At 37.9% G+C, this 24,598-nt stretch overlaps 1 protein-coding gene across 3 annotated transcripts in view; it reads right to left on the bottom strand.

The window, feature by feature from the left end:
- Positions 1-24,598, bottom strand: part of MGAT5 (alpha-1,6-mannosylglycoprotein 6-beta-N-acetylglucosaminyltransferase) — a 135,717-nt gene that overhangs the window by 48,358 nt on the left and 62,761 nt on the right. For all 3 annotated transcript variants that reach the window (XM_049803154.1, XM_049803163.1, XM_049803147.1), the window contains 5 exons: positions 15,439-15,515; positions 13,871-13,960; positions 3,154-3,225; positions 1,912-2,073; positions 62-231 (listed from right to left, as the gene is read on the bottom strand). In XM_049803154.1, coding sequence (XP_049659111.1) covers positions 62-231; positions 1,912-2,073; positions 3,154-3,225; positions 13,871-13,960; positions 15,439-15,515 — 571 coding nt within the window. The remainder of the gene's footprint in view (positions 1-61; positions 232-1,911; positions 2,074-3,153; positions 3,226-13,870; positions 13,961-15,438; positions 15,516-24,598) is intronic.

Genomic DNA, 24,598 nt, shown 5'->3' with positions numbered 1-24,598 from the left:
TTCAAGAGTCTACAATTCTTTTTTTTCATTCCAGTTTCAAAAGTGAAAGTAATCTCCTTACTCCTTGAGCTCTGCCAGTGAAGCTGAAATCCTGATGTCATGGCCCAGTAAGTAGAGAGATGTAATTAAATCACTCCACTGGACTAATTCACCAAGTGGGCCACCGCTAAACGCATTTTCTGCAATCTTGAATCCAGATTCTTTTGTCAAAAGCCCCAGATGAACAAGAATCTAGAAAGGAAAGTCATATGTTAGAGTTATCGACATTAAACATGAAACTATTACACCTCACAGCGTTTTTTCTTTCTATTGAATTCTGGCCAAAAAAATCAAACAAAAAAATCCAACACTCCCACCCTAATAATTTAACTTTGCAATGGATCTCTAGAACAGCAATTGTAAGAGCGTTGTTTTGCACTATTATCTGCCACCAGATCAGTAATTAAACAAACCCCCAAAACTGGTGTTATACACAAAATAATCTGTAATTCTGCACAGCAAGTTGTGGCTTACATTTGATTGAATAGCCACTTATATTCTCAAGTACAATATACTTGCTTATGCAAGACAGTATAGTTAAGGATGCTGTTGTGAACAAGCCACTAAGAACTTAAGAGACTGCATAAGAGTAACAGGATGCTTTCCGAACCGAACCTCTCCATGGCCACTGGAGGAGAGTTTTCTCTCTAGTTCCTTGAAATCTGTGCTTGCCTTTCTAAAAAAGCACAGAAGTGCAGTTCCAAACACTTTGCTACATACTGCGACTATTATTTGAGTGTGGGTACATACAATACCAAGCATAAAAACTTCCAAACACCAAAAAACTTCTCCCTCACTCTTTATAAAGAAGCAACATTCATAACCCCATTTTGTTCTAATCTCCTGCAGCTCCCAGAATTGAACTGGACATATTAAAATGAAATCATCATATGTTTTAGAAAAGCAACTTCAAAGGACTTTTAAAAGCAAAGAATAAGCACTAGAGCATCCCATCAAAACTGCCTGTGCAGTACAGTACCACTTCTGTTTATTCTTGAGTTTATGTATTCTCAGATGTTATATTTCTTCAGTGAAACAGGCTGGAGGGCTGTTTGAAATAGAAGGGCTTCTCTCGACAGAAGGTGAGCCTACTCAAGGACTGTGCTATGTGACAAACATTAGAGCCACAACATGGAGCCTAGACCTCATGCAAGAACTCAGAATCTCAAGCAAGGAGCTGAGCTGCAGCCAGCCACACTTAAGAGCAGGTAGAAACATGACTGTGCGTGGCCTGCTGTCACTCAGGACTGCCTCCAGTAAGAGCAAGACAGGAAGGGAAACCCATTTTTGTGTTTACAACTATTGCCTTTACCTTAACTTGTTGATATTTTTTTTTTTTTTTTAAAAAAAAGGTAATTAAATAAAATAGAACTTTTCACTTCAAGAATCTCATGGGTTTTAAATTGAAGTCATCACAGGAGGTCTAAACTGATCCAATCCAAAGTTGTGGTCAACTTTAAGTCTACTCAAATTTAAACAGAAATACGCCATTTAAAGTCTCAATTTTGGTCAGAAAACATGTACAATATCTGTTTTTATGACTATGTGAAACACTCGAATGTCACCAGCTTGCAGTAAATAAACAGTTTCTCCCTTTAGAAACTTCTACATAGTCTCTATTCAAAATTAAAGAGGTTAGAAAACTTACTCAAAGATTGACTTGTGGAAAGCATATAAAACTATTTGCAAAGCAAATACCCAATGTAACAGTAATTTCAAACAGTGAAATACTTCTTGAAATGAGGCACAAGTATAAATACGATGCCCTTTAGACATATTTGGTATTTCCACTCTGAAGTTACTTCTGGAACAAGAAGCTTAAAAGAGCCTATATGACTACAAATGGCAGGACTGAAAAATGTTTTCATCTACCTTTTTTCGTTTCCTCTTCTCCAAATTTTGTTTTTCTGCAAGTGATTTAATTGCTTCAATCCAGGTATCAGCCATTCGTCTGATGCGTAACATCATCCACCTGAATTCCTCATGTCTTGACATCATTTTGTAGAGATTATCAAAGTTGATACGAATTTCGGCCTTCAATTAAAACATTAAAAAACATTAATTATTCTTCAAATAGTGTACTTTCCAGAAGTGAAAAATCTTCTCAAATGTGAACTCTGTGCTTTACATTCCTCATTAAAGAAAAAACAAAAAAAGAGACACTCCGAATGCTAAAGTTGAGGTTTTAGTTCAAATATTTATCTTTAAATAGACATTTCTAAGCCACATAAATTACTGTGATTTTTATTAGTAGTATTGGTAGCCCCAGAATATGTTTGCAATATTTCACAATGTATTTTTTTCTGCAATATAAAATATGTTTTTGTTCATGTGCTTCAAAATGAGGTTAAAGTACCTGTAACACACAATATAAAATCAGAACAATATGCTGAAGATTCATGTATATCATGAATCTTCCAAATACAAGGAATTGTCCTATTATACCATGAAGGAAGAAACATTACTAGAGTATAAATTTTAAAGGAAATACTCGTTTTAAAACTAGACTGATCTAAGAACAACTGGCCTTACAAAATGAGACACCCTATGTCTAAATTATGTAAGCAATGTTCACATACAGCCCAGAAATTATCTTAAAATACCTAAGTGCTACGTAATTAGGCTACAATAGTTTGGAAACAACTCTGCATGCTGTAGAGTTCTTAAAGGAAAAAAATTAGGAGTAATCAAAATGTTACTACAAAAAATGAAATGTATATAAGCCTCTTCCATTAAGGTATTTTTATATATAAGGCCCGGATTTAAGGGACAATAAAAATGGACAGTTTCACACATGGTCACTCAACACTGGTGAACAGTCTATGGATTTTCAATTCTTCTCAGTATCTGTGTACAATATTTCATATATTTAAACAGAAAAATGTTTTTTAATGGAAATCTACAACCAAGACTGCAGCACGGTACAATGACTGGAGAAAACACACGATGAGCTACATATATACAGCCAAGGATGCTTCCCTTCAGTTTTAAGGAACTGAGGAATAAAAATGGTAAATTCTAGTCTTATTAGCATTTATGTGGCCCAGGGTTCCAGGATCTTTTGCATGAATCACAATTACTGAATTATTTCTCATGTTTTAATGTTGTTCTTACCACTGTTTTTTGATCAGTTTCTTCATTAGGATTTTTTGCTCTCCAAGGTAAACGAGGACACCAATTTTCAACCTGTAAAACAATCACATGAAAATAAATCATTCTATTCCATTTTCAGCTGATCTACCAAAGTCTCTCACTGCCTTTATATTACACCTTTCTATGGCTTAAATAAGGCATCAGCTGATTAGTAAGTCACCACAAGGTAAAACTGCTTTTTCGAAGAAAAGCTTAAGACGACTTTTTGCAATTCAATACTATTTTAACCTTGCAAATTTGCAACCAAAAGTCATATTTAGATATTCATTCATGATAATGAATACAGGAGATAAAACCCTTTCAAGACAGAGATCAGCTGTTAAATGCTCTAAATACAGTTTCTCTGAGTAGTTCCTAAATGTTTTCAAAAAGTTCTCAGTTTTTTATACTTCTAGACCTTAAAAAAAAACATACGTATTTTGGAACATTTCCCATCTCCCTAGAATATCTTTACAAAAAGGCAAAGCCAGAAAAAACCCAAGGATCAAAGTTCTACTTTGTAGCAACCTAGACAAAAAGTTGGAAGAAAAATAAAACCAAACCCACCCTATTTGAAGGGTATAAATAACATAATTATAACATAAGTAACAATATCCACAAGTACTAATAGCTGTAATTCTTAGAGAAACATAATCAGTGCAAATGCAATACTTCCACTATTGTCTAGTGGAAAAAAGTACAACAGCTAGTAGTTAGGGAAGAAACAGCAAATGCAAGTCACTGAAAGCTCCTGTGCTCTCCCTAGGGATCTTGCTTGTCCTGTAGAATCTTTATTATTCATGTGCCTTAAGAAATTAGACCCTTTGCATTTCAGAAGAAGGAATCTCACTGTTGGAGGCAAACCCATGAAAACAGAAACATAACTGTACTGCAAAAAGGGAGAAATGCAGAAATTTATAGGCCAGCTAAGATACCCCATCGCTACTGATAAAAGTTCACAAGACCCAGAGAATTAGAAGTCAGAGTTTCTCTTATGGTTCCCCCCATCATAGACCCGTCAAAACACACAGCTTAATCATGCTGCAGTTAGCCTGAAGCAATAGAGACTAAAAGCTTAAGATCATAACAAATGATTGCCTAGAAGACCAATCACATGAAAATAAGGTGACACACATCATAACCTCATTAAAAGGAAGAAACGTATCAAGCTTAGGTTCCTCAGACAAATTATATAAAAAGCATTCAAATTAAATTCTATGACCCAATCTACTCAACGTATTTAATACAACATTTGAAAGCAGTGACTTGATCAACCTTGTTTGAAAACATCTGATTCTTCAGTGGTCTCCCACTCTGGAAACATATTAGAAATTGTAGAAATTAAGAATCCAAACTTTTACTAACCTAAGCTGTGGAATCAGTGGTAGAAAAGAATTGCAGGCTCCATATTACATATCATGCACAGTCTCAATCTCTCTGTCTTTTTTTTTTTTTAATAGTACAAATAATTTTGAATTATTCCTAGCATTAAAACTGATCTAAATTAAGATATGACATTTCAAGGACTACTGTACGTGCCCCTTATCTGGCTTCATGTATTTCACATTGTACCATCAGGCTTCCTAAAGGAATTGAAGATTTTTCAGAGCTGCCAAGGACAGTTAGCTGCATGCCTCACTGACTGAAAACCAAATATAGTTCTTTTGTGCTTTTAGAAGTAATCCCTCTAGTCTAAATTAAATTACAGTAATTCTAATCACAAATAAACACTTAAGGAGTAGACTCAAAGTAATATTAGTGTACACAGTTGGCCTAGCACTCATTTTTCTTTATTGATACTTAAGTCAATTCCTATTTTCATTGGAAAGACCAACTTAAGTCACCAGAGGATTTTTAAACCCGTACTCTTCAAAGTATGCCAGTTGTTTTGTTATTTTCAGGACTGATAAATGCACTGGGGATAATGCATAGGCATTCTGTTATAGAAAAAGGAAAGAATTCTGCTCATTTTTATAAGCCAGTGGCTCACAAAGAGCTGCTAGATTGGGGGGTAATAATTAACAAGGATGCCAAGAAAGCAAAGATGGAGCAAACTAGATGTACCATGGGAAGGGGAAAGAAGAAAAAACCTTACTAATTTAACATATTGACACATGGAAAGTGGGGATGGAAAGGCAAAATACTGACTGTCAAACCAGCCAAACTAGGGATTACTTTAATAGTGAATTTCTTGGGCAAAAAAGATCAGGGGTATATATGCCCCTAAGATGGAAGCATTACGATAGCAAAACCAGCCAAAATGCTAATACAATATTGTTCAGAACATGACTTAAATTTGCAGATAATTAAAGAATCAACTGGAATTAAAAACTCATGGTTTTAAGCGAAACTGAGAGGCAAATCAGAATATGATTAGAATGATGTCAGAGGGCAGAACATGAAAACACTCAACACCGAAGCTCATGCACCAGAAGACACTTTTAAATCATAGTAGATATTACCAGGTAGATACAGAGCAAATAAAGCAGAAGTGAAAAACTACAGCAGGGGAGTTACACAAGTCATAACATCCATATTTAGAGGTGCCTAGTACTCAAGAAATATCACACTTCCAACAAAACCAAGATTTTCAGAGAAAACAGAGGTATCTCCCTCCATCTCTGATTCTTGCTTCCCTGTTAAGTGAGAGCAGCAGATGATCAAGCGTCTATATATGCTTCGGTGAAAGGGAGAAGGGTTTCAACCTATGCAACTACACAAGGTATCAAAGACTTCAGAGACAGCCTTTGTAGAACTATTGGAAAAGGAAACGATAGCATTGACAGGCTTCTACTACAGAATTAAAAAGCGTGCTGATTTGATGTTACTTATACAAGATATCTAGCAGGCTGCTAAATTTTATTGCTGCTTTCCTCAAAAACCACAGCAATTGCATTTTTATATGCATTTAAAGTAAAAAAAGCTTCCAGTTAGCTGTGTTTTTGCATTGCACTATGTAAAATTAAAGTCTACAGCAGTACAAAGCCTCAGTAAAGACTGCTTAAAAATCCTGTAAAGAAATAGTACTCAATATTTCGTGTCAGAATTAAAAGCAACAGTTTGCACTAACCTAGATGAGTAACAAAATTAACTTTGTGTTCCTCTCTATTTAGCCCCATGTAATGATACATAGCAGTGCAGAATACATACAATTTCTGTTGCAAATAATTTAAATAATCATACTGTTGGCCTTTTTCAAGACAACCACTTTCTGCTCTTTCCTTTACCCTTTCATTACTTGGTCTTCCTCTCTTGCCCAGAGTACCAATATTCAATTCAATCTGAGTCCTTAACCACTTCCTGTCCAGAACATGCAATCTCTCACCTTTAAGCCTAGGAACTACCTCTAATTGCAGCTCTTGGCAGGACCTACAGTTTCAATAGAACTTCAGATGACCTAGAAAGTGGGTGGGTGGGGGTTTTTCTTGGTTTGTTTTTTAAATAACCAAGTATTGCCACTTCGGCAAATCACTTCAGGGTTTCTCATACAGAACACCACAAGGACGCCTACAACTAAATATGAAACCTAAGTGGTTAAGTAATTTTCTTGGTTGCCTTGCATGACTCAAATATGGCCCACAACAGCAACGCTAGCTGTACTCATCATCTCTGAACAAGTCCTGCAGCTGCTCTTCTCAGATTCAGACTATTAACCACTGCCATGGGAACTTCTCTGAAAACAGATAGGTGCTATAGCTATTGAAAAATGCAGGAGGATGCCAAGGAAATGATCTTTTTCCCAGCAAATACCAGTGAAACCTTAATCCACCAGTGAGTACTAACTTCCAACTATAGATGTGGGAGAAAGGTAGGTAAGGAATGTCTAAAACTGCTCAGATTGACTTGAGTGGAGGCCTTCAATCTCCTTCGTCTTGTGTGACAAGTAAGCACCAACAGAGATGCAAGCTCTGTGAAAAAACCTGGTGCCTGGAACTTGCTTTTCTCCCCTTGCTCCCAAATTGCCCAAAGAAAGCCTATCGGCTTTCATTGAAACTACCAGGGATTAGGCAGAGATAGGGCAGGGAACATGAGGGGAGGAACTGGGGACTTTGTTTTGCAACACATTTTCTGGAAGCTCCTGATACAGAACGGGGTGACAGGGGAGGGGAACCTGCTTTGGTTGATAACTCATAACAAAATTTTGCAGAAAATGCAAGAGCATTAAAGCATAATGTGTCCTGCACCAGGAATATCTGTGATTAAATAACATGTGGAATGGGAAAAAAAGCATGTGCGTGTGTATACATACAAATGTGTGTATAGATGTGTATGTATATGGTTATAAACAGGAATATGATATGCCATCTGCTCAGGTTGCAGCATGCAGTTACAAATCTGGTATTGTTCCATTCATAGGCAACTTTTCTCTGTCATTGGCAATGATGACAGAAAGGATTATGATATCACTAAAGTGGGCCTAGATAAAATCTCCATCAGAAATATACAAATACTTCAGCTTTGTATTTGTTTAGGTACAGAACAGCCACATGCAACAAGCCCTAAGTTTGAGCAAGGGGAAGGGGGGCAGTGGTGTTCATTTGGATCCTGCTCTTCAACTAGTTTATGAGTTTCATTTGATCATTTAAGACAAAAAACAGAAGTTGTCTCCGAAGAAGGAACCAGGACTCTTCTTCCCTCTCTCCAGGATAACCTTCCTCTTACTGTGTTAGCATCAGTTCTTTCTCTAGCTTATTCTCTCCATAGCAACCATTACACTGTCATGCACATGATTTAATAGGAAAGATGTGATATCAGACGGCAAATTAGCAGTTAGAGAAGATTGTTGGGAAGTAGCAACTGCAGATTTGAAGACTAACCATTTTTTGGATGAGTGATATAAATGTTAAACTATTATTCAGAACGCATTATATTTACCTTTGCACTATCATATTTTTGAGTAAGACCAGTTGTACCTCCTGTACCTAGTGTTGAATTCAATGCCAATCAAATGCAGTAGGTAGTCTTTGATCATGCTCAAGAAACTAGGTCCACTTGAGAAGTCAAGTGTTCGCAACTTGGTTTGAATAGCAGTAGACACAGCACTGTCTAGAGTCCATGTAGCTAGCTCCAAAAAGTTAGGTTGCATGGTAGTTTAGAAGTTCAAATTTTAAGTGCTACATGATTCCAGACATTAGTGAAAAGTCAGTGTTTTGAACCAGGGTCTGAATGCCTAGATTCTACTTAAACTGAACTCAAGAGTTTCCCTAGTCCATTATCATAGACAACCCACTCTCACAGCAACTTTATCTTTTCATAGCTTACTGGTGAGTCAACACACACCAAAACACCCAACAAACAAACCTAAGAAAATCAAAGAGTATGTTTTATAGAAGCCTTGCAGGTATTTGTTTCAGTAACACTTCCTCAGAAACACACTGAAACTGAAGGGAAGTCAATATTGCAGCACTTGACTATATTAGAGAGCAAGTACTTCAAGCACAGTTGTAAGAACCTGGCAAACATTTGTAGCACCGGGGTAGTGTGAGCATCTTCCAAACCAAATGAAAGTATACTCTGCCAGAAGCTCTCCACATCCAAAACTTCAGGAAGTCCTTTATGCTTTTGAAGAGCCACAGTAGGAGTTTAATAAAGCAGAAGCTGAAGGCTACTCTCTCTAAACACCTGGGATAATCTTCATTTTGGACTCTTCCAAAGGGCAGGTGCAGCCCATCTACAGGGAAACTAAAGCAACTTTCTTTGCACATCAGGTGAACAACATTATTGCTCAGTGTACTGCTATCCACGGTGAAGTGCTACTATTAAGTATCTTGTGTCAGCCCTAGAGTGGGAAATAAAAAAACCAAAACAAAACAGTGCTGCAATAGCTGGTGAAAGAAGGTGCATCTTTAAATTTATTAGGCAGTATGAAGCCAGGCAGAGAAGCGAACTCTTAATGTTCACTTAGAAAACCCATTTGAGAATTTGATGTGGAAGAACTGCTCCCATCGGGAAGGTGACTTTCTCAACTCCTTAAGAAGCTGTAATACCTATATTTTGTTTAGCATTTCCTCATTGATAGGTAGTCATTTTGAATGTGCTACAAAATCTGTGGTGTGCAAGACGACTGCCTGGCCTATTCAGTGAAATGGTGGTGTGTACAGGGAACTTTGGCTTTGGTTGTTTCCAGAGGCAATCTCAAACATCGGGTGTTAGGTACCCACAGTCCCAGTGACACTGCAGCACAAAATTTTATACGTAACCATCAATCAACAAATGGTCTTTTATCTAACTTCAGTTACGCGCACTAAATTTGATTCCTCTCTTACAATGGCATCTATGGCTTTTCCAACAAGACAGAAAAAGACTAATAATGCCAGTTTTTAAAGTGACAGAAGTAGAAAAGATAACTGAGCCCAAATCACCCAAATCCAGGCCAATATACTAACGGATGATTTGGGGACAAAGTGCTATCATTAGCATTTAACTTTCTTAGGAACATATGTTAAGATGACTAAAGAGGTTTGAGCTTTTGCTGCTTTACATTTCAGACAACAATACTATTTTTGTCAATTTTCCGAGTATTTCCACAGAATTCAAAGAAGCTGGTTTGATGTTTCATTACACTGAAGAAATGCAACTCATTAACTCACTTCTATGTCAGAAATTAGCTTACACACACACAGCAGAAGTTGTGGAAAGGGGACTTCCACCCAGACATGAGCAAACTGCAGTAAACTACCAAAACCACAAGGATTTGAGGAACCTGTATAATTATGATTCCCAGGTGTTTTCACTAAAATGTGCCTCAGACTACAGCTTGCATTCTGGAAACAAACCCACATTCAAAATCACCTTCAGTTTGTATTTTTCTGCTTTATCCCTCAAAGCAAACTAACAGTGTAAAGAAAAATACTCCTGCAACCAAACCATACATTCTGTTTCCATCAAGTCTGAAGGACTGAAAACAAGAATTCTTTCTAGTGGTATACGCACAAAAGCTACAGGAGTCTTGAAGGCTAGTCTTTGAAACAGTTTTAGTCTTTTGAAGCGTTGGATCCACTTCCAAGGTGGGTACCTAAAATTACTCTTGCACCTGAAAGGTGAGCTCAAGATCCCAAACCTGGTATTTTAATGAGATCTGCCCAGCTTCAGCAGGTAAGCGGCAATGTAATGAATGACCCCTGGGCAGTGGTAGCTTGTACCACAGCTACTGGCCGACTAGCAGGCACAGCAGCAGTCCCACTCCCATGTGGCAGGCAGTCCTCTCAGAGAAAGCACATATCTAGATAAAGAAAAGGAGTGATAAGACCCTTCCACTTTTTTCTTTTTTTTAGTTAAGCTGGGAAGCTGTATGAAAAATTCATTTTCTAGAAGATATTTTTAAAAGCTTCATTCTTCAGCTCCAAACTGACATTTTGCACTGAAATACATTTTTGTACTGTCTAGAAATTAATTTTTTCACATTTCATTCCAGAGGCAATGCCATCCGTGAAAATTATAACTGTGCCAGTGACATTACAGTGTTAAACAACTGGCTTTTTCATAACTAAATGCTAAGTTTAAAAAGGAAGTAACTCTTCTCAATGGGCAAGTTTGTATCACAGTTAAAATGAAACAAGTCCCAACTATCCAGAAACCTTAGAGTTAGCTTAACTTGCTTTTCAATTTTTACTACTTCTAATCCCTGTCTTCCTCTGTTATTCAAGAGAATGTAGGTCTGGTTTTGCTATTCAGGCCACTTATGTCTCCTCCAGTCTTCAAAGGCTCCAGCACAATTAGTGTTATGAAGACTGCACAGTTGCATATCATCCACCAGGAGTGATCCAGTGCCTGCAGCAAAACAGCAAGACAGAAGTGCAAAAACTCTTGCAGCTTTTTCTGCAAGTCTGTACAGGGGACAACTTTAAATAAAAAACATAAGGCTAAGCATGCTGGATTGCTTCTTGCTTTCCCTCTGCTGCCACACTCGCCTTCCATTCTGCTCAAGCAGCCAAGACACAAGAAGAGAAGTGGAGAAGAGCTGTTCAGCGAGCTGTTCTTATCTTTCCTGCAGGAGTGACATCCAAAGCGAATCAGACGAGGCAGAACTGCTAATACTTGAACTTGCACAGGCTCTTCAGAAGAGAAGACTTGGGGCAGCCTGGATTTTGACTGCATTGTTTCTGTTTTGCAGTCACACATGGTGGAGACATAACAAGGGCAAGTGACAGATACACAAAGACTGGGTTTTATTCCAAGCTTTGTTTCTAAACCTTTGCATAAACTGTGGGCAAGTTACTTTGTGTCTCTGGTTCTGACCCATATTACACACCAAAATGTAGTATTTCAGGGTCCTTTGTTTACAAGTTTAAAATTATATTACAAAGAGTGCTAGATGAGTGTAACGTAATACCCTAACTGAACTGTTTCAGAAGAAAAAAGTGGATCTCAAAAGAGTATGAAAGAGCACAGGCGTTTTGTCACTAGATTGTACAGGCGATTTTAAGAGCAAAAGTAGACATATGCACAATTTGATGCATATTCTGTCTTTTCAAACTGAGGTTGTGCATCGTTTGATGTATGTATTGCCTTTTCAAACACAGCATGCATACAGAACCATCTTACTCCCATACTGTAACCTTAAAGTAAAAAAGAAAAATCTTAACAGTAATATGCTTCCAGTACCCTCATGCATTTTAATATTTTAAATCAGCAGTTCTGACTTGAGAACTCTGTAGACACATTTATCATTCAGCTGTGCAACCATACTATAAACTGTCAACTCTTCATCACTGTCCACTTGACAAATTACTCTCGCAACAGCATTTCCAAATTATCCTTAGCAGACAACACACCTCATAAATCCACATCATTGTAGTGTTATTAGAATTTCACTTCATGCTTGCATTCGCAAACATTTAAGCTTTCAACCTCTGCTGCTGGGCATTAATCATGGAATTAATCATAGGATTAAGAATACCAAATTTAAACTCAAGGTTAATAACATGTTCACCCAATATTAGTTTTACATTCTGTCATGGGAAAACACTTTAAAAAAGAAAGTACAAGACCTTTGACTGAAGGTACCAACTATACACATAGATTGATTGTACTGTTGTTCCATCATGAAATGAGAAGTTACCCCAATTCAATACTGCTGCTTAAAGAAAAATTGCAAATCCCTAGACCCTTGAAAAAACAACCATTGGGTCTCTGCAAATGCCTGCATTTTGCCATGAGGATGAGCTGAAAAATCAGTTATAAAAAAACAGCATCAACTGAGTTTTCAACACTGATGATCAGAGAATATTGTCACAGAAAATACTGTGATTTAACAGAAATACAAAATAATAAATGTCATTTAAGAATATTAGATTCTCACATTCAGTTGACACGTATCTCCATTTTTAAGATAACATCTGTACTAAAAACACGAAGCACCTCTTGGTTGGCAGAATACTAATGCATAAAAGTAATTCCACTGATGCTAAAACTTAACCTTTTAGTAGAAACTTAGATAACTTCATATGATTATGAAACCACATCTCTAGCTTCTATGATAAACAACAAGATAAATAATATAGTCATCCTGAATTTTTTCCTTCCCCAGCTTTATAGCCCATAAATAAATCAACACGTGGTACTAGCAATGGAATGAGTCAAATTCGTGATTCAACCCAGCCTTTTTGATTTCTTCAGGTATGTGTTTTGGATACGCATTTAGCTACTACTGCTGCTTCAAGCAATGCCCTCAAAAGTTCAATGACAGTCAACTGAGTAAATTAACAGAAACTGCTTTCATTACAACTGAGTTACTTATGTAATAGACTTACTGTTTTAATCTCAGATACGCAATTTAAAAAACCAGCGCCCCCCTTCCCCCCAATCCTGCAGAAACTACAAAATTAGTATTAGTTTGCAATTCTGTAGCCACGCTGGCTCTTGCAGTTCTTTATAAGCAGTAAGCCACTAGATTATCAATACTACTTCCAAGATCAGTTGCTGTAAGTTATCAAAAATCTTACTAATGAGAAAGAAGAGGTCAAGTGACCAAATAACACCTTACTGTTTCTGGCCCACATGCTACAAGCCAGTAACAGAGCTCATAATAATTGACAAAATTCATTCTTGGAAAACAAGTGTTACTCAGGAAACACGAAGTCTGTGCAAAAACCACCAGGGCATGTACCTTGCTCATCTGTGTACAAAACTGGGCCTTTGGTTCTGATAGGTACCAAAAGCTTTAGCCAATGTATCTGCAACTTCACTCAAAAACGTGACTTTCATTTTTTTTCGTTTTGTGTTAACAAACTCCACAATTCATGAACAGTCTCCAAGCAGGAAGTGGCCATGCTGCTCAGGAGGATGTACCATCTAGCTTCACTTTCCAAATTTTACATTCCAAGTGCCTCCCCTAAAATACCTCCCTATTACTACCTCAAGAGCTACATTGAAAGCAACAGAAAAAATGTTCAGAGGCAAGGATCTATGACTGAACTTCATACTTCAGTTTAACAGGATACCTAGCGTGGACTCCCTGGAGAGTTGCTGCTTACATCACTTCAGTTATAAACATTAGAATTCTCCAGGCTAGAAATCTCTGGAGGACTTATGAATAATAGCAACACACTTCATAATAATTCTGTTTTAATAGTTTTTTCCTCTTTATAGAATTTTTCTGAAGAAAGTTATGATTTCTTTTGAGAAAAGTTTGGAAACAGTTACCAAAAATATGGAGGCACTACGATGTTCCCCTTCTGCAGATTAAAAGATTACTGACCTCACTGAGGTAAATAAAAAAGGAGCACGTGGACCCATCTACACCATAACTTGCGTAACAGGGATCCGATCGCCACATATCTTTCATCCACTGTAACAGAACAAAACCACAGTCTGTTAGGTTTAAGTACTATGTAATAACTCTATACTGTTTCACACGGAACTCAGGAATAACAGGGGAAAGCTGCAAGCGACTATAGCCAACCAGATAAAAATCACAATTAACAAAAAAGGAATTTCATTAATATTTTGGAGCATACTGCAACTCTGCATTCAGTTATGTTGGGGAAGTAACTACATACCAGACATAAGCACAGTTTATACAAACTGGTAGCCAGACAAGCAGAGACAAATATCAAAAGGAGAATATAATCAGGATCCAAACATACAGGTGTGGCTGGAGTTGACTGCATTGCACCCCACCCCCCGGTGTTACACTTGCTCTGGAATTTAACAGACCATTTCAGTTACCAAGACTGAAATCTGTCTGATTCTGACAAGAATCTGCCACTTCTGCGGAAGCAAGTAATTAATTTAAATTTATATTTTAATATTCAAATAACGTACTACATAGTTACTATGCAGCCGGTTTATCAAAAAGGATCAAAATACTGACCAGAGATTTAAAACTTACAGATTTTTTAAAAAATACTATTGTCTAAGAATTTTATTTAGAGAAAAAAGGCAACATAATTTCACACATACTTTGGCAGTGATTTGTTTTCACTGTCAGAAATAAATTGTAATACTTGATAATGACATTTAAGTGTCCAGCAACTTTACTTTTGTCCCCCAACTAGTAAAACAGTATCGTTACATTTGAAATCTATCTTGGGGGTAAAAAACCCCAAACCCTCCATCTCTGCAAGTTTGTTGGGCATTTTTTTTTTTTGTTTCAGTTTTGGGTTGTGGTGGGTTTTGTTTTTTATTTTCCAGCCAAAGTCTGATGGCTTTCAATACTTAGCCTTTCCAACTGCATTATTAGTAGAATACTAGATTTTTGTAGAATCAACTGCAAACCCCAAAGTTCTGGTTGCACACTTACTGCAGGGCCTAGCTTGTGAGCAGAAGAGGCGGAATGCTTTTAACAGAAAAGGGGAAGGAAGGAACTGGACAGAGCTGTTGGTGAAGAGGGGAAAGAAGTGTAAACAAATGTCCTGCTGAAACAGAGAAAGGGCTGGAGTGAGGTACACACAGAAGCCCAGTCCTGGGGTAGGGGAACGCCAAATGACTCATACTGGCGAAGAGAACAGGGCTTTTCAAAAAGGAGAAGAAAGTTTCTGCATAACAAGACAGAATTCAAGTAATAAGGCATTTTATTAAATAATATTGCATTTTAATATAATATGGCATTTTATTCCTGTCTTAATAGCATGCCACCTTATTTCTCTGCAGCAGTAGTATTAAAGGCTTGAGGTGAGCAATGCTGTAGTGACACACACTCCTAAATATCCTCTTTTTCAACACAGTTGTTCTTGTTTTACACCACTGTCCGAGTAGTGACCTCTTGCAACATACATTCCGTTTTTAAAAGTACGGACATAATAAGATTAAAAACGGTTCACTTACCTTTATTTTCCCTTCACAGTGAGGAAAACCATCCATAGGAGGCAATTCACACTGTTCTTGGGCTCCGTTTATGAGATCTAAAGAGAAACATGGACCATAACTGAATTTTTTTTTACAGTTCTGACAGAGAGCTTAATGAATCCTTCCTTTTATTTTCATGAATCCACAGTCCAGACTGACTGAAGAGTCCTACTGTGTAATATTTGTTATAACATTAAAACTCAGTGTGCTCTTTTTTGACTATAGAAGAAAATGGTTGTGTAGATTTCAACTCTGACTTGCAGGAGAAGTGCTGAATTACAAAACCTGTTCTATGAAGGCTTAAAAATTAAGCTAACCTGTACTGAGAATAATAAAAAGCAAAATATCTTCCTAATCAAAGTGTGCTTAAAACTACTAAATTGTAACAATTTGTTTCCAATTGTCAAACATTTGTAAGATGTATATTGCTCTTAAATGTGAAAACTAATTTTTCAAGTTCTGTTATGACTTTATCAAATAGCCATGATCTGAAACTTGGCCTCATATGTATGACCCAATTAATAAATGTTGCAATATGGTCTAATTTTACAACTGAGTAGGACTACATTGTATCTCATGAGAAATATTTCTTACGTCTCCCAAGATTTTTTTTCTTTTTTTGCCTATTAAAATTTTAACATCCTAGATTTCTGCAACACATTAAAGAGTGTAATACAGAGCAACACTTCTAGCCCGTGAACCAAGGAAAGAGGAGCAGTTTTAAAGGACATTACCCCATCAGCTCTAGGATGGGACTTTCTTCTAAGAACTTAGAAGAACCTTCTAACGCAGGCCTTTAAGGCAAGAAAAATGAGTAACATGGTGGAGAGATTCTTGCCAAAGGCAGCAGAGGATAAGGTTTTCAATTTAGGTAGTTCATCCCAGAGTTATCTAAATTATACCTGCATCATTTCTGGCTTTTTCCACGGGCAAGAATCAAGATCATTAAAGCCAGCCAGCCATCAACCTAGGAACACCTCATGCTATGGCAGTTACAGTGCATGACTTCACCCAGAATATGCTAATTAGAGATCTCAGAGAAAAAAAAAAAAAAAAGACTGCAGTATTAGAATGGAGTAGCAACAAAATCAGTGGATAGAAGTTAGAATGTTGTATTATATACAAAAATCACCTCCTCATCCAAATATTTTCCTTTTTTTTTTTTGCAAATAGTTTCTTTTAAAGGTAAAACTTGAAATGTGAATAAAGAGTTGCAAAATGGAGTGGATGGGCAAAGAAGAAACATGCCAGGAAGAAGAGACTTATTTGTCAGTCTCTGCAGCAGCAATAATTTGACAAACTGAGCTGTACTGCCAATGACAATAACACTGAAACAAAGTAGGTTTTAAGATGACTTTGTAATTTCAACTCAATAAGCACTTTCAAAATATTCTCCCTATCTTCTTATCCTTATAGGATTCTTGCAGACTAGACCACTAACATCTACGGCTCTAATTTCTGCTCCAAGTAAGAACATACAGAGCACACATACAAATATCAACAATTTAAATTATGCTTTAAATTCAGTCAGCACAGCTAGATAACAATGGGACTTTTTGCTTTACTACAGTTCAGGAATCAGACCTTCTGCTTGAATCACACTGAAATCAGTGCTTGAGATCAGACACTAACAAACCTACCTTAAAACAAAAAGTGCCATGGTTAAAATGATGGCAATTTTCAGTAATTGAGTTTTTGGGGGGTTTTGGTTGCTGGTTTTTTTCATCTTAAACTCATAAGCCTGAATACAAAGTACGTACAGAGCTTTTCATAAGGCATGTCAAATTCAACATTCCTAAAACATAAAGGACACCTGAAATCTATGATATAACATCAGAGATGCAGTTCAATCACAGGGAACGTTCAACTTTCAGCACCATACTGAACATAGGGTTGAAAATTCTGAATGTCTGGGCAATTCTATTCAATCAAACAAGTCTTCCTATCAATTTCAGTTGCATTTGGACAAGTTATGCTTGTCATGCTCAAAGGTTTTTTGCTTCCCCACATAGCTACTATACATAGCACCAACCAACTGTAATTAGCAATTTTCAGAAAGGTAAGAGACAATTATTAAAACATTAAAGAGAAGGTATTATTAATGGTATTCAACATGCATTTCCACATACCTTTTCCTCTGCAACAGTGGGTATCCTTCTTAAGGGGTATCCTTCCTCAGTCACTACCCACCAATCACCATGCCAGCACTACCATTCGTAGAATCATGGAATCATTTAGGTTAGAAAAGACCTTTAAGATCGAGTCCAACCGTAAATCTAACACTGCCAAGTCCACCACTAAACCATGTCCCTAAGTGCCACATCTAGAATAGAATAGAATCATTACATTTGGAAAAGACCCCTAAGATCATCAAGTCCAACCATCAACGCAACACCACTGTGCCCACTAAACCATGTCCTGAAGTGCCAAATCTATGAGTTTTTTGAACACCTCCAGGGATGGTGACACCACCACTTCCCTGGGCAACCTGTTCCAATGCTTGACAACCCTTTCAGTAAAGAAATTTTTCCTAATATCCAATCTAAACCTCCCCTGGCACAACTTGAAGCCATTTCCTCTCATCCTATCACTTGTTACTTGATAGAAGAGACCAGTACCCACCTCGCTACAACCTCCTTTCAGGTAGTTGTTGAGAGCGATAAAGGTCTCCCCTCAGCCTCCTTTTCTCCAGGCTAAACAACCGCAGTTCCCTCAGCCGCTCCTCATAAGACTTGTGCTCCAGGTCCTTCACCAGCTTTGTTGCCCTTCTCTGGACACACTCCAGTATTTGACTCTTGGCTGGATCACTGATATAGAATCACTTAAAAATAGCTCTTGTCCAAAAGTATTACTTGAAACCAGAAATAATTTTATCATTGGCCCTACTGAGGAAACAAAGCAGAGATGGGTATGACAGTTCCCCATGGGCTGCAGCTGCAGGAGGTGCTGTTGGCACAGCCTAGCAAAGCCACTTAAAGCGTAACATACAGCCTTTGCACTGCTTGCTCTGGGCTAAATGATCTTACTCTGCAAGATGGTCATTCCTCTTTAGACATGATGTTACTCCTTCAGTTCCTATTTGTCAAAAGTAGGAAAGTACTCAAAAGCTGCAATTCTGCTCTTTCTGTTGATTGGAAGATATAGCTTGCCAACATGAAGGATCCATGAACTTTGTAATTTGAAATAAAAAACTGTCTTCTATCTCAAGCTAACAATGCTGTCATATGATTGCTTTCCATATCAGAAGGTCAGCCAAGCAAACCCTCTCTTCTTCTGAAGTCCTTTTATGTACAGGGTAATACATGAGTACAAGCTATATTTCTTTATTTTACATCATAAATACCTACGTGTGCCAAGTCTATCACACCATATTGCATTTTAATAGGTATCTCATGACCTGTCAAAGAAAGGAAGGATGGAGAAAAAAAACCACAAAATACAATGGCCTCTTTTTTGGTAGATACACAACTGTAATCTAGATATCTGTTTGCTTTTGTCATGTGTAACCACATTTTCTGCACGCAAGTGTGTTTTTGTAGACGGGTAGCGATCTTTGCTACTGTTCATTGTTCACAAGGTTTTACAGGATCCCTGTCTTTGCAAGATCTACTTGCAAGAATAAAAACTGCCTTCTTCCAACAGTCACATGTTGCACCAGCCATCCACTTCAACAACTCAGATCAGCTGCGGCAGTACTACATACAGATACCTGCCAAGCAGAAAGCCAACCCTTCCAGCTCCCCTGTTCCTGCCCCCTCCAAGAAGTAAAAAGCAAGAGCCAGGCATTTACAACAGCACGAGCTACAGATTTTCTCAGGCTTCTGGTCTCACCTGTGGCCAGCTGCACTAGGGGTTTTCCAGAGCAATCACATTCTTGCTCTTCCACTGGGATGATTTACATACAAACCATATAGCGACCTCACCAGGATAATCTGTATGTATAGGGAACACAGAACACTAACACCCACCTTTATCACCTCTAACCACGTTGAAATGTTTGGTGAAGTATTAATGTCTCTAGTAGTATTTCCAAGAGTACCTGACATCCTTCCCCTCCTTGCCTGCAACAGTAAACACTCCTAGGACTCACCTTCCTCAAAAACATTAACATCTTTTTTCCACCTTTACAGACTCTGAAGATGCTTCACATGCTCACCAACCAGCTCGCCACTCCATCTTCCCACTCAGCCTTACCATGGATCTATCCCAAACACCTATCTCAACTTTCACTTGCTTCATTCACAGCTACCAATCAGGTAATAGCATAGTGAAGGCAATTCTATAAAGCTTAAGTATAATTTACATGAATTACAATGAAACAATTTACATAAAGTATTATCCAGAGCAAAACAAAATGTAGCAATATATGCACACAAGATGAAATGAATGTGAAAGAACAGGAGAAGCAATAGAAAAAAGAAACTCCGTTCCATCCAAGTACTTGCTAAACAAGCAATCTTTCCTTCCTGCCTGCAAATAGGAAGCTAGCTGATGTAATCAGACTGGAAACACATCTACATTAGGGAGGGTTGTCCAAAGCAACACACCGCTTGCAGAAATAAGCAAGTCAGTATGGGACCATACTGTTTTCCACACATAAACCTAAGAATTCAATACAAAAGTCTGAATTCACTTGTGAACAATTTTGATGGTTCCAGGCAACTACTGCTTGCACTGAAGCCACACCCCTTCTTCTCAGCCATAGTCAGCAAGTTCTAGGTTGAGAAACATCCTTCCCAACTTTTTCTTCCTTAAAGATCAGAACCTGTATGAAGAATTACATTTCTGCTCCTCTAGCTGCCCACTACTAACTAGGCATGAAGGGTATGCTGGAGCCTGTTGGTAACAGCTAGCAGCCTGTGGGCTCCTTTCCCCATGCTTACTAAACTAGCTGTTCTGAACTATAGTTACAAACATAGGAAACATCCTTGTCAAGTATCTAAAGTCAAGAAAGCTGTGACAAGCTTCTTTAAATACAAATTCATAGCTACAAATTAACAGTCCAGCTTGCCCTCATCAAACCATGTTGCACAGCTGACCAGCATATTCCCTAGCATGTCTCCAGCTCATTGTGGGCCCATACTGGCAAACCAGCTCACTCCCTTTTTTGTGCAGAGGCTTCGATCATCCATGCTAACTAGGAGCTGGCTCTTCTGAAACAGGAAGCCAGACGTGAACAAACCTTGTGTATCCAACTTTAACCAGACACCACCAATTTACACTTTTGAGTGGATCAAAGACAAGGGAGATGAAGCAAGTGGAACCCTGGGGATGATGACTGTGCAGGTTTTGGCTGGGACAGTTAATTTTCTTCATAGTAGCTAGTATGGGACTATGTTTTGGATTTGTGCTGGAAACAGTGTTGAGAATACAGAGCTGTTTTCGTTACTGCTGAGCTGTGCTTACACAGAGCCAAGGCCCTTTTTGCTTCTCACCCCACCCCATCAGCGAGGAGGCGGGGGGGTGCACAAGAAGTGTCCTGGAAGAGGACACAGCCGGGACAGCTGATCCCAACTGACCCAAGGGATGTTCCAGACCATAGGACCTCATGCTCAGCATATAAATCTGGGGGAAGAAGGAGGAAGGGGGGGATGTTCGGAGTGATGGCGTTTATCTTCCCAAGTCACTGTGAGGCGTGACGGAGCCCTGCTTTCCTGGAGATGGCTGAACACCTGCCTGCGCATGGCAAGTGCTGAATGAATTCCTTGGTTTGGTTTGCTTGCGTGCATGACTTTCACTTTACCTATTAAACCAGCTTTATCTCAACCCATGAGTTTTCTCACTTTTCTGTTTCTCTCCCCCACGGGAAGGGGAGTGAGCGAGCGGCTGTATGGTGCTTAGTTGCCAGCCAGGGGTTAAACCACAACACTGATCTACACATCTGGATCTTCCAAAACATGAAATTCAAGTATTAAAATACAAGTCAAGAGTTTAGAGTTTTTCATCATTTGGAGATGACGAAAAAAACCAAACCCTAATAAACTTATGAAGATTCTTGTTAAAAAGGTCTGGATAGAAGTATTATGCTGTTACCAAATTCACGTCAGATAGTTCTTTCCTGAAGGGGAAAAACATATTAAGCCAGACATTAAAGTTACTTTTGTTAGAAAATAGTATTTGAGAAACCACAAGGATTTTTATCCTTAATTAGGATTTATGTAATTTAAAATGCAAGTTCTGAGATCTCTTTTCCCAGCCAAACTTAGAACTTACAGCCAAAAAAGTTAGAAATACAGCAACTGTCAAGTCAGTACAAAGCAACAGTAGTTAATACACACACTTTTTTCTCTTAAGCTTTGTGTGAGCCGTGATACTAATTTCTATTCTACAGTCACCTAAGTGTTTTTGAAGTCATGCACAGCTTATCTCCTCCTGACTGCTGTTATGCAAAGACACAATTATTAAACATTTATCTCATATGATGTTACATTAAAAGTCAATGCATTGAGAAATTCAAAATATGACTGTAAGCAAACTAGAAACCTAAGAGCACAAAGTTGTACAGATTATCCTGGAAAAAATGGAAAATATTGATAAAACACCAAGCAACTCTAGATTTAAAAGAACTCTTTAAATACAGTGGTCTGTTTGTGAAGTCCTGGGATATTCAATATATAACTAACTCCATCCTCATGTTTAGAAAGGAGCCATATGTTCACTTTGCAAATGTCTGTGGCTGTTTAAAAATATACAGCTCTGCATCAGAGATCGTTAGTGCACAGCAGGTGAAACTGAACTTGTGAACAATCATCAGTTATTTCAGTGCAAAGTCTAGCACGTTAGCATGAATGACTTGGAAGATTTAAGCTAAGCCACCTAACCTTGCACTGGAAAAGATACTTCTCCCTTGTTGCTCTATATGAGCAACTATAGTGGCTGAAGTCCTGTGCCTTTGGCACCACTCTCTTTAAACACCAGTTCACAGGTACAGGTCTTCATCACCTCTTGCAATTAAACTCCATGTCCACCACAGGTTTTGTTTGTTTTAGTGAAGGTCTACAATACCCAAGAGAGAATTATGTGGTTAAAAGCACAATCTGTGATAGGGAATTGATTTTTTGTTTGCCTCCTAGTTACTCTTCAACTAAACACAAAATAAGCAATAGTGAGCACTACATGTGTATTTTGTCCCTTTTCTATATTGCACATCCTTCAAATAATGTGCTCTGTAACAGCACACTCTGCTTTAATTTTTCTCCATCAGATGGTTAGGAAGTCTAGAAATAATCCACTAAGACAGTAAGCTGAGTAACAGTTATAATTGGTTACTCAGCAGTGATTGTTGTTTGATATGTATTCTATTTGTCATAAAAGTTTTAAAATAGCAATACTGGTTAAAACAAATGAAAAAGCCGCAATACTGCTGAAATTACAAACTGTGAAACCAACAGCTAAGGACCAACTCCTCATTCTTCAGAGAATGGAAATATCTTAAGAATTTAACATGACACGAAAGTTTATATGCTTTGGAACCTTGAGGCTAAACCCCACATTTTTAGACTAGTGCAAAAAAGCATATTAGAATATCTTTTGATGATATGTAGCACACATAATAGCTCAACCCAAAGTGTTTCCCAACAGCAGATGTCATAAAATCAGGAAGCTCCTTAGTATTAAAAGGACAGAGTAATCATATCCAATCAAGTCTATTCACCAATTTTATCTCTATTTGTTCCCCTTCTGGTTTTGATAATTAAATAAAAGTACTATTCTTACTTTAATTCATGGAACCCTTCTCTTGTTTCTATTTCAGTTCTGAAGTCTGGTATCTATGGTTAGACACAACACTGTAGTTAAGGCTGGTTTAGTTTGTGTAAGGTCTCCTTTCCCTTCTCCCACTAATTAACACATTCTCAATTTAATTCACATTTTTCATCTCCAGCTGGTGAGATTTCTTTAACGAGAGAAGTTGCAGTGTGAGCTGAAAGCACTATCAACATATTCAATGAAACTAGCTAAAGGTTTCAAGATTTTAAATGCAGAGTGCAAAATGCTTTCTACTAACATTTTAGAAACTTCAGTAGCAAAGCATCGGTATGATTTAAAGAAAATTAACTTTTCTGCTGCTAGTCCATCCTCACACCAGCTGTGCTGCTATGTTCCATTAGTGCTACTGAAATCAATGCAGTGTTAGGAGAATTCAAATAGTAGTCAAGTGGTTAATCAAAATGCAGCCCAGGGGACCACTAACAGCCCCTTCAGCATTACTAATACAGCTTAGCACTGCAGTGGAAAATATTCACGTGTGGTCTTCTGCACAGTCATTACACTGCACTGCAACAGTGAGGCTTGAAAACACACAATTCTCCCTAGCTTCACACTACTGCCTTTGTGGGAGGCAAATGGACAGCAAAATGGGAAAAACTGCTTCATGTTATATACAGTGTGGAAAAAGAATACAATGAATAAGGCAGAATAAATATGAGTCAAAGCAAAGCATCACACTGAGAAAGCTGCAATCTTGGCTATTAGCACCGGTGCAGCAGCCCACATCCTATTGCATCCGGTACACACTGACGTTCTGTAAGGACAACTAGTTTATTTTTTAAGGCATGACCATACAGAACATTGTATGTACTATGTTAACTGAAGAAAAGCCTACTGTAGTCCTCTTAAGACAGAAGGACAGCTTTGGAAATTCAAAATAATATGCAGTATCTTAGCTTTTTTTAATCTAGTTTGGCTCTGCAAGTACAGAACTATAGGGTGAACTATGGTTGCAGACTGCTGAAACTAATGAGGCTGTTATATGTGTAAAAAAGTTCATCGGAAAGAGAGCCATGGAAAGAAATCAACTGATCATAAAGTTACTCGAGTCTTCCTCTTCACCCAAAAGGCTTCAGTGTGTCAGCCCCAAGTCTTTAGGAAGAAGGACATGGAAATACCACGACAAAGGTCCTTCTCACCATAGTAACGTTTAAAAAAAAAGCCTGCTTGCAGCATTGCCAAAGCTGACTTGTCAGCCTGCCTTGCTACATATTCAAGAAGGATGCCAGATATCTGACAGGCATCCAAGCCATCATGTCTTAAATGACAAGTAAATACTGAAGTCTGCATCCTAATGAGTGACTTTAAAGATGTTAACACTAAAGTTGTTAAAAGAGAACTCAACAGCCAAATACAGCAGAACAAGTTAATG

The sequence above is a fragment of the Accipiter gentilis genome, chromosome 1, assembly GCF_929443795.1.
Source record: "Accipiter gentilis chromosome 1, bAccGen1.1, whole genome shotgun sequence".
NCBI lineage: Eukaryota > Metazoa > Chordata > Aves > Accipitriformes > Accipitridae > Astur > Astur gentilis.
The sequence above is the reverse complement of the archived record's forward strand: the minus strand, read 5'-3'. Positions and strand labels throughout refer to the sequence as shown.